General features: G+C 49.9%; 1 protein-coding gene across 2 annotated transcripts in view; it reads right to left on the minus strand.

Annotated features, from left to right (window-relative positions):
* Positions 1-10,057, minus strand: part of LOC116939976 (uncharacterized) — a 57,437-nt gene that overhangs the window by 38,457 nt on the left and 8,923 nt on the right. For both annotated transcript variants that reach the window (XM_076065379.1, XM_032949106.2), the window contains exon 2: positions 4,119-4,189. In XM_076065379.1, coding sequence (XP_075921494.1) covers positions 4,119-4,189 — 71 coding nt within the window. The remainder of the gene's footprint in view (positions 1-4,118; positions 4,190-10,057) is intronic.

Raw genomic sequence — 10,057 nt, forward strand, 5'->3', positions numbered from 1 at the left:
CCAAGGCAAGCTGTGCCCACATCTGGCCTGTTCATCGCCGTCTTCAGCTCACACTCTTCATTTTAACCATCTTGTAAAGCTGTTTAAGGGGGGGGGGGGGGAAGAAAAAAATGTCTGTGCCGATCAAATTCCAGTGGGGTTTTTTGGGGTAACTAACCTGTCGGAACGCATTTTCCAACTTCATTTCACGCTTTGCAAAAAAAAAAACCTAACGCCCGAGTGCTTTAATTTCTCGGGCTGTGCGAAATCTGCCTTCGCCTAACCGGGCTGCAGCGGTGACGGACAAGGTCACCATGCTTCGTCCCAGACCTGCGTCTTCTGGGTGGGCACGCACATCTTTCATGTGTCAGGGGTCGCATCGCGAGCACCCCTAAAAATAACGGCGCGGGGGCGAGAGCTCGGACAGAACACCCCGTCAACGCCACGCCACATTCACTTACGGTCCGGTTGTCTCCATCTGCACACGGAGTGCCGGAGTCTGTTGAGTTCATTAAAGGGAAGAACACTGACCCTGGCACACAATGTTTACAGTTTAGTCAAATTGGGCCAGTCCTCGTGGACTTGTTTTGAATGGACGTGGAATGTCTTGATTTTTGCACGGCTGGCGTGAGCCCCGGGTTTATAAATCATCGCTCCGTTGCTTGAGACTCCAAAATTCGAAGTCGCGCGGTGGAATTTGCACGCCGTCATCGTTGACCAAGACGACGACGTTGCGTCTGTGGTAGCCTCCGTTCAACACAGGAGCCCGCAAACGCGAAAATAAAGCTGCATTGAAGAATCGTTTAAGGATGGGACGGTAGTGAGCAAACTGCGGTGCAAAACGGCAACGACCCCAGTCGCAGTGTTTACCGTGGGACACAGAGCGACGCGTGAGGAATGCACCGTGGCGGGACAGTTCCACCTTTTGACTTTATCATCTTAACAGATAATGCGTCGTGTATGGGCAGAAGAGTGCTGCTCGTGGGAGACCCCTCTCTCTAAATATATATAAATACTGCACGATGTATCCGATGTAGCTATTGGTGAAGAATGAAAAGAATGCAGGAACCAACAAGGATTAGTGGCAAGTGAGAGGGGGCGGTGGAAATGAGCCCAGGCCACTGGCTTGGGAGTGCATTTCAGATGGAGCGGCCGTCGCCGCCGCCGATACAGATAATGAATCACTTGTTGGCATAACTTTACACTTGTCGAGGTATTTTAGGATTAAAAAATAAACGTCTGCCCCATTAGTGTTGCTGTATCAATGCTTCACACTTACATTTAGTGAATTAACACGGTAACACCGAAAAAAACTATTTGCACGGTTGTGCATTCAGTTTTGACCGTGGAAGGAATGTCGGTTTCGTGATGTGAGTTGTGCGTGTACGTGTGACCGCGTGCTTCAGGCATGTGACAACTCCCGCTCCCCACCCACCACCCTGACCCTTGGAGATTCAATGGATTGTCGCGATACGGGAGTGCAATGATATTGAAAAATCCTAAGTTTTCCACCCATTTTCACCGTCTCGTTTATGCAACTTTGTTGGCTTTTTATGAGCCTAAATTGAACGATATCACGTTATTTGCATTTTTATTTAACCATATTTTTTCTCACACGTGGGCATTGTGAGCAAAATAACTGATATTAATCGCCAAATCGATGCACTCTGTCACAGTCACGTGCGTGGGCAAGGCGATGGAATGTAATGCAGTCAATCACAAGGTGCACTGCCATCTGTCATCTGTCACACAGGCAGCGATTTCCTGCCAATCTCTAAAACGCGGTCCCTCCACGTAACGACGAGCCGGTCGCGACGGCACGCGCAGGTGAGGGTTGGTGCATTGCACAGAATTGTAAAATGGCCAAACTCAATGGGATACGACGTGGCTCAAAGATGACAGTTTAGGTGGATTGAATCCATCCGTGCGGAGCTTCCAAGTGTTAACCCCAAACACACGTGGGTTTGCTCCGGCTATTCTGCTTTCCTTCCAATTTGTGTAATTTTCCATACATGCCCCACAGCAGAAACCTTCCTGAAAATGCAGTGAGGCTCTTGCCAGGTAAAGGTCATTATTATACAGAATTATTATCCGAGTTTGCTTTGCATTTGTCCCACCGTCACATTGCATGCGCAAACGTGGATTTCAACATCGGTTTAAACACAAACTTCGGTCATATTCTGGCTTCATCGTGTTTTTTTTATGGACTGACAAAGCGAGAAAAATGAAGTCCTCTAAATCCAATGAAATCCGCCGAAATCGAATTTATAATACATGTACACGTCTTGGCATTTGCGCGTGCGTGTCATTTATCCCCCGCCGAGTCTCTTCATTAAAGGAAATTTGTCCTGTTTATAAAGGAGTGTGTCGAATGAAGAACAGGAAGTCCGGATGAGGGCATTAATGTTGCTGACGGACGATCGTCAATATGCATTCTCGCTAGTTGGCTGGCTGCCATGGTTGGTGAAATACAGTGCGGCGGGGCAGGGGAATTGCAATGGTAGCTGGACCGTAAAATTGTGGCATACGGAAAGTTTCCCACACAACTCCTCCCAGCCTCAAGGGATGGGGCCACTCAGTTGTGGGTAGCAATGGTGTTTTTTTACTTTACCAGGACAAGCAAAGACGTCAAAACTCCCTGCCACTGTTCGCATTCGGGTTCAAGGCCTTTCCCTTCTCTTATCGCTCGTCACTGCCCTGTCCCTTACGTAAAATGTAACACGGCGCATATGTAAGCGAAGGGGCGGTGCAGTGGTTAAGCATGCCGCGATGTAAACCCAGGCGACCTCAGTTTGATTCCTGACCGGGGCTGATTGTCGATTGGCGGCAATTGATACCTAGACTGGCTTTTTTGATCCCCTCAATTTCACCAACCCAAATGACCAACCGTGGTGAAAAAATCCGCCCGACTGAAAGATGTGAGAGGAGGCCTTCATCCAGAAGTGGATTGACAAAAGGATCTGTGAATAATGATATATGCATGCACATTTCTACCGTTGTGTTCCCCATAATGGACACCTCTCATGTTATCTTTATTGTCTTGTGAGGCTGTTGCATTTGGATGCTATAGACATCCAAATTGCTGTAATAATGGCTATTAATTAATTTCATTTTTTTTATGGGAGACCAATCAGTGTGGCTGCCTTTAAAACACAACACTGTGAAGCTACAAAGTCCTCTGGGCTCGGGCAGTTATAGTCTCTTGTCCTTGCCAATTGCATGACTCACGCGGTACGAGCTCGCACGGGCAAAACTTCACGAGCACTGGCAGCCGCTTCAAAAAATCCATTACCTCACAAGGCATCAACAACAAACCAAAAAAACTCCCAATGCGCTGACAACTGAGCGGACGAGACGTGTTTGCTTCTGTCTGTGCAATGGATGAGTGAGTAATATTCGACAACCTTCCAGCTTCCCCTGCACGCGAGCAGCAATGACACCGGGAGTGAATATTAGATGCTCGCGATGTAATCCCGGCGACGTGGCTTAAACGCTTACGCACGCACATCCCGAAGTAATTCAATTACGGCCCGTGCCTTGTGTGAGCAGTGTCATTGGTGATCGCGGCCCCGAAACAAACGCTCGCATTTTTCGTGCGCAAGCACATTGACAGCGGAGCTCTGGGAGTGCCGTTGGCCACGCCACCCGAACGCGTGCCGTGGCGGCCGCGATAAGTTGGCCGGGAAGTGTCCATGCACTTGCCTTCCTCGCGCAGCTCACTCAGGCCAACAACGGCACCCCTTTCACATTCATTCCCACGCCCTTCTGTAAACGGCGAGAAGTCTCGTCGGGCGGGAAGAGGCGATTTGTCGCCGGCGAAAAGGGAGCGACTGATGTTCGCCACAAGTTTGACTCCTGAATTGGCGGCCTAAATCAAGGCCGTGTGTGCATTTGTTTGCATGCAGTGCGGTGATATCACATGGCATGCAAGGCATGATGGGGAGGACCAATCCATTCGTCTCTGCTATATAGCAATAACCCTTTGCACGTATAATTACCCTGAAGAGGATCTCTCTGTTTGCCTTTGTGCTCGAGTGCGAGTTGGTGGAATGTGCAGGACTATTCAACAGCATGTATGGCAGGCAAAAGCAGTTTGTGAAATGTCACTTTCTTCTTGCAAAGGCACCGTCGCTTCCTACCTTGTCGTACTTGGCCACAATAGCGACAGCCTCTCGAGCCAGCTGAGCTGCTGCCTCTCTCTCGTCCCTGGCTGGTGCGGATAAAGAGAGAGACGATGCAAGGAGAAGAGAGAGACAGAGGAGGAGGAGGGAAAAACACTACAATTACAAACATCAACAAGACAGCGACAGCAACAACGAGCGTTACGGTGGCAGCCACAACCTTGCAAAAGGACGGCAATGGACAGATTCATGGGGCACACTCATCATATGGCCTCACATGTAACAGGTTCAGTGACTTAGACGCAGTCGGGTAGCGATGATCTTAAGCTGATCAGTGACTTCCGGACAATGCCCATGTAGAGCGCCTTGCGACAGTGACGTCTGTTCCACACCCGTGCTCTGCGTTGCAATCCTATTTATAACCGCGGGGTTTACAGAAATAACCCAGATTCAGGGAGCCTCTGCGCTGAGCCACAGGAAAACATCAGCAAGATTGGGCTCTCGCCGTCCGAGTATAACCATATACGGCGAACGCGAAGGAGTGCAGTCGTCCGCTCTCTTCCTGAGGCCGGCCATTATGAACGATGTTTATCCAGTCGACTAGCAAACGACCCCCACTGCCCGTACGTGACCCTTGACCTATCGGTACAACTGCGGTTTTAGTGCCGCGACGTCTTTCAACGCTGTCCCCCCTTTTTTTTTCGTTGCTCACTTTTATTTTCATTGCAAAGCAATCACCATTGTCATAATCATCGTCAGCAGCCACGGACAATACGCTGCTGGATGAAGGCCTTCCCAAGCTGCCGTAGAATTATTGCACGACGGCGTTTTTTGACCTCTTTATTTGCTTCATGGCTGTACTTTTTATGTTATTGCCTTTCTCGTAATGGTTTCCCAAGGCCACTCTTGCAAATGGGATTCCTCCTAGTCTTTTTGAGTTGTCAGCTGGTTAAACGAAATAAAACTTAACTCAACAATGAACACCGATATTTCCAAGCACCTCTGATTGGCACGGTTGGCTACGGTACGGTGCGAAAGAAGTTCAATATACATGCAAAGACCTTTCAGTTTATTTTACTTTTTATCTTTAAACGCAGTTGCTGAGCACAGGCTCAATGGCCCAGAACGTCGAGCGTCAGCAACAAACGGCACAATGAAAAGTTGTAATTGGTGAGGGATTGAAGGGATTTTTGAATCGAACACGGGAAGATGAAGGTAGAGAAGGTCTTGGACCTGCAGTGTGTGTGGTTGGCCACAGTGTGGATGAGATTAAATAGGAAAGCCACCGTGGGACGCAACAGTGGCGAGATGTTAACTACCTCGCCTGGTATACACGAGGTCATGGGTTCGATCCTGCCCCTGACGCCTGCTGTAAATTTGCAGTTTGCGTGTTCTCCCCGTGGTTGCGTAGATTTTTCCTCCGTTTCCTCCGGTTATTCCCTCCAGATTTAGTGTTTAAGAGTATTTGGCTGCTATACATTTCCAGATGATAAGCCACTTCGTTGAGCTATCACTTGTGGCCAGTTGCTGTGGAAAAAGAGCTATAAAGCTCAGTGGGCCTTATCTGGTAAAATAAAGTTTTAGTTTAGTTTTTAGTAACATACGGTCGACCAAATTGTTCTACCTTCGATATTTTTAACCCGCTCTGGCAAATAGTATGACTATATTTGATGATTGTTAGTTTTATCAATGTATTAAAAGTTTATTTATTTAGTTATTTTATGGAATTGCCGTGTGTTGTTTTCTTGTCATAAGTGTCCCTAGGCTGAGCGCTCCAGCTGATAATTGTATACGCGTCATCTCACGTAACCGAATCTGTTTAAAAATATTGAGCACCATTTTTTTTACTCCACATAATTAATAAATCCCTCTGCAGCACAACTCAGAGAAAGGAGGTATAACAAAGTGATTTGTGATTTGTTGTCCAAAGACGTTCGTTGCACCGCGCGCTTTCAGATGCGCTTCTGCGGCCGTCTGGAACGCTCTTCCTTCCGATATTAGGAAGCCACTTGAGCCATGCACTTTTAAATCTCAATTGAAAACTCATTTTCTTTAGAACTGCTTTTTGTGTTTAGTTTGTTGTCCTTCCACCCGCACCTCCGATTATCACGGTTGGCTACGCATGGTGCGAAAGGAGTTCAACATAGATAGGTAGATGGATTGTCCCTTTGGAAAAGTTTAACTGGGAGAAACCCCGTTTCACATTTGTGAGGATTCGCTGGCACCGAACGAAATCCAGCGAAAGGCTATTTTACAGCCCTTTCTCGATTCACTGCTGGATTAAGACCTCCCTTACCAAGCTTTGTCAAACACAGGTGGTGGGGGGGGGGTTGTTAGACAACACTTCACCACACCAGTCAGCTTGGGTTGGTGCAGTTAGCTGATGCCAGGAATAGAACTCAGCTCCACCAGATTCATAGCGCGGCGGCTTAACCGCTGCGCCACCGGTCCATCAGCAAAGCTTACCGTAGTCCCTAATCAATTACGCCAGAGCTCATCGATATTTACCTGAATATTTATCTCACCCCCCCCCCCCCCCCCCCGCGGCAGTAGCGGTCGGCGAACGCAATGAAACCGAGCTCTCGCTGCTATCGCGTTTCTAATTCTGAGAGATAAAGGGTTAAGCCGCCGTCGCTGCTGCGCCCCATGCGTTATAGCCATGGCAACAGACGCTCTTTGGCAGATGAGACGTCCAGATTTCCCATGCACCGCAAGGCTCCCTCCTCGAGGTATAACGGAAGTGTGCGTACATTTCCAGAAGCCTCACGTTTCCCCAGCCCCCCTTTCGCGCTCCGCCTCCCTTTTCAACGAAGACACAGTTAAATATCGCCATAGCAACGAAAGATTTATCGGTGTGAACTCTGACGCGCGTTTCATTTGTGCGTTGGATGGAGACCCCCCCCCCCCTCCTCCACGTGATTGTTATCCAGTGGCAACCCCCCCCCAGCCCCCCCCCCTTCACCCACCCCCACCTCGGCTATTCTCAATTTCTTTCTCAGCTACCTTGACGTGTCACCTGCTTCCTTGAGACCGCTTTGTCATTGGTCAGGAGTCCGCGATATAAACACCGCCCCCCCCCCTCCCCCCGTTGATTTGCGCCGGCAAATTTGGGACGAAAATGAATGTGTCACCCTCTCCGCCATATCTACAGAGACATTCGCTTTCCCGACTAAATGCGTTTCTCCGCCACGGAGAGAGTCCGCTGCCGCTGCTGCTGCTCGATATTCCGGTTGTATTCTGTCCCGCGATGTATAAACACGCGTGCGTGCGTGCGTGCGTGCGTGCGAATTGAGAACAGAATTTATTTGTATCGCGCTGCCCCCCCCGCGCCCCCCCCCCCCCCACTTCGAAGTGCATCGCCGTCCTGCGCTCCACAACGAGATCGTCCCGAATGCCGCGCGGCGTTTATCCCTGCAGCCCTCGAGGACGATGGCCAGGTCCGTCCTGGACGAGCGACGCGGCTGGGAATTTATTTCCCCGCCACTCATCCAACCGCACCGGCACAACGTGAGGACGAACCGAGGGGACGTCCATAAATGACGTCACGCGAGTTTGGACGATTTTTGACCCCCCCCCCCACCCCCCCTCCTCTTCGTCACGCGGCGTCACAAAAAAATCAGAACCCCCCCTCAAATATGACGTCACAAAGCTCTGCCCCCCCCCCCAAAAAAAAACAACAAATAAAACATGCTTCAAATCGCTTTTAACTATTGTCATTGTAGTGCGTATTTATTGCGGCGCTGCACTCTGATGTTGTAGGAGAAAACATTTGTTAAAAAGTCTATTTAATTCAGTAGAGCGTGTATTTATTTAAAGTTGCGCATTTTGATGTGACGTCGCATTTCTCAAAATTCACACCCGGTGCCTCCTCGCCCCCCCCCGCCCACTCCCCTCGGCTGGACACTGCACTTGTTGTGAAAGTCCGTGACGCAGCGGACGAATCGGGCCATCGATCGAACACACCTCGCAACAAAACAACAACGACGGGCATTTTACAAATGCCCAAGCACATCGAAGGAAAGAAACGGAGAGACGTGACATGCCACGCGCGCTTGGGATTTCATTGCGTTTCATTGCGCGGGGGATCACACACTGGCACGTTATCGGATGGGCGAGAGCGATAATTTTTCCCCGACCGCGACGGTTCTTCCATCCACGTCGCACCTCGTGCGGGGCGAGCTATAGCGACGCGCCAGTAAAGACGTCCCGCCGCCGGGCTTCGACGTGGCATTTGCAAAATACCGGTGCGACGTCTCTGCATTGTGACGGTGACTGGCGGTCAGCTATCATTACGTGTCCGTGCGTTGGCGTATCAGGTGCAGCTTGTACCGTAACGGCACGACATTGCATCAAAGACGAGTAACCCGTTCAGTCGTGGGCAGTGAGGGGTCTTATGGGGGGATAAGCCAACCCCCCACCCCCCCTTTAATCCCACAGCTCTCCTGAGCCCTTTTATTCAACACGTGTCGCTGGCAAGCACTAATTTACGTGACGCGTACATTGCAGGGTATCTCGTAAGAAGGACATCTTTTAAGAGACTTAGCTGGGACATTTGTTGCAAAGGGCGAGAGACGATCGTGTCATGTGATCTGGCCAAGCACTCGAGGCTGTAAGTGTGTGTGTGGGGAGGCGCCGTGGTGGCTAGGAGATGTTAACTACCTCGCCTTGTATGCAGGAGGTCGTGGGTTAGATCCCGACGCTGACGCTTTGATATTTCGAGTTTGCATGTCTCTCTCCCCGTGGTCGCGTGGATTTTTCTCCGGGTCCTCCAGTTTTTCCCTCCACATTAAGAAGCATGCGTTTGGAGTCTTTGGCTACTATAAATTTCCACATTATAAGCAACCCCAATGAGCTATATCATTTGTGGCGAGCTACGCTTCTGAAAAAAAGAGCTGTAAAGCTTAAGTGGGCCTTACCTGGTAAAATGAAAAATAGTTTTAGTGTGTGTGGCACACGGAGCGGCACGTGAAGGGACGTGTCAAAGACAAATAAAGCAGGGCACCCGAGTCAAACCACCAGACCCTGAAGCGAGCTGCAGCGGTATAAGCACCGCCGTGCTCACAGGTGGGGAGGGCAGCGCTTCGTGAGCAGAATCATCTGTGTCTGCTCCCCGACAGGGAAACCCGCACGCCGCATTGTGACACGAACGACGACTTCAATGAGCTTCTCAAAAACCACTGCCGGAGTCCAACGACACCGAGCTTCTCGGCGTGTTAATCACGAGAAGACGGACAGTACGTCACTTGGACACCGCGCTGCTGTCAGTCGCCGTTACGTTTCGCAATCACAGCGCGGGAGTCCTTAACGTTTGAGGAGCGCAGAGCGGCGAGCGGGAGCTACCCCACACTCCACCGGGTCTGTCCCATCCCTCGTCACCCGTCGTTCCTTTCACGAAACTGTAACGTAACGCGGTTTGGATTTACATCGCGTTTAAATGTGAGGAGGTGGTGGAGTGGTGGCGCTGCGGTTAGCTCACTACGAAACCTGAGGTTCAATTACTGGCCACGGCAAACATCAACGGGTCCTGGGCTCCCACTCCCATCCACAAACCCGCACTAATCAGATAGTTGTTACATGAATAAGTTATTTTGCTGATGCATTATACTCACGTGTATAGTTTATTGTAAAGGATGCAGTGGTTTGCGCAGTGAATTATGAATCCGGCTACCTGAATTAAATTCCCGGCCATGGCAAACGTCAGTGGCGAGTATTATTAAAACCGGTTCTGTCTCCCCCCTGCCCTTCACCAACCCACATGGTGAAGTATGGTCAAGTAAGCCCCATGACCCAACACAGCAATGGATTGAGAGAGCGGCTGTAAATTGTTATTGCATTCTGTATTGAACACTGTTTTGTTTAGTGGCTGCAAATCCTCACAGGTTCGGCCTCTCGAATGTGCACGGGGCATCACCCCCTTTAAACGGTCGCACGGGAGCAATGGATTAATGTTAACTATA

This window comes from Petromyzon marinus, chromosome 7, assembly GCF_048934315.1.
Source record: "Petromyzon marinus isolate PM22_M1 ecotype Great Lakes invasive population chromosome 7, UKy_Petmar_22M1.pri1.0, whole genome shotgun sequence".
Taxonomy (NCBI): domain Eukaryota; kingdom Metazoa; phylum Chordata; class Hyperoartia; order Petromyzontiformes; family Petromyzontidae; genus Petromyzon; species Petromyzon marinus.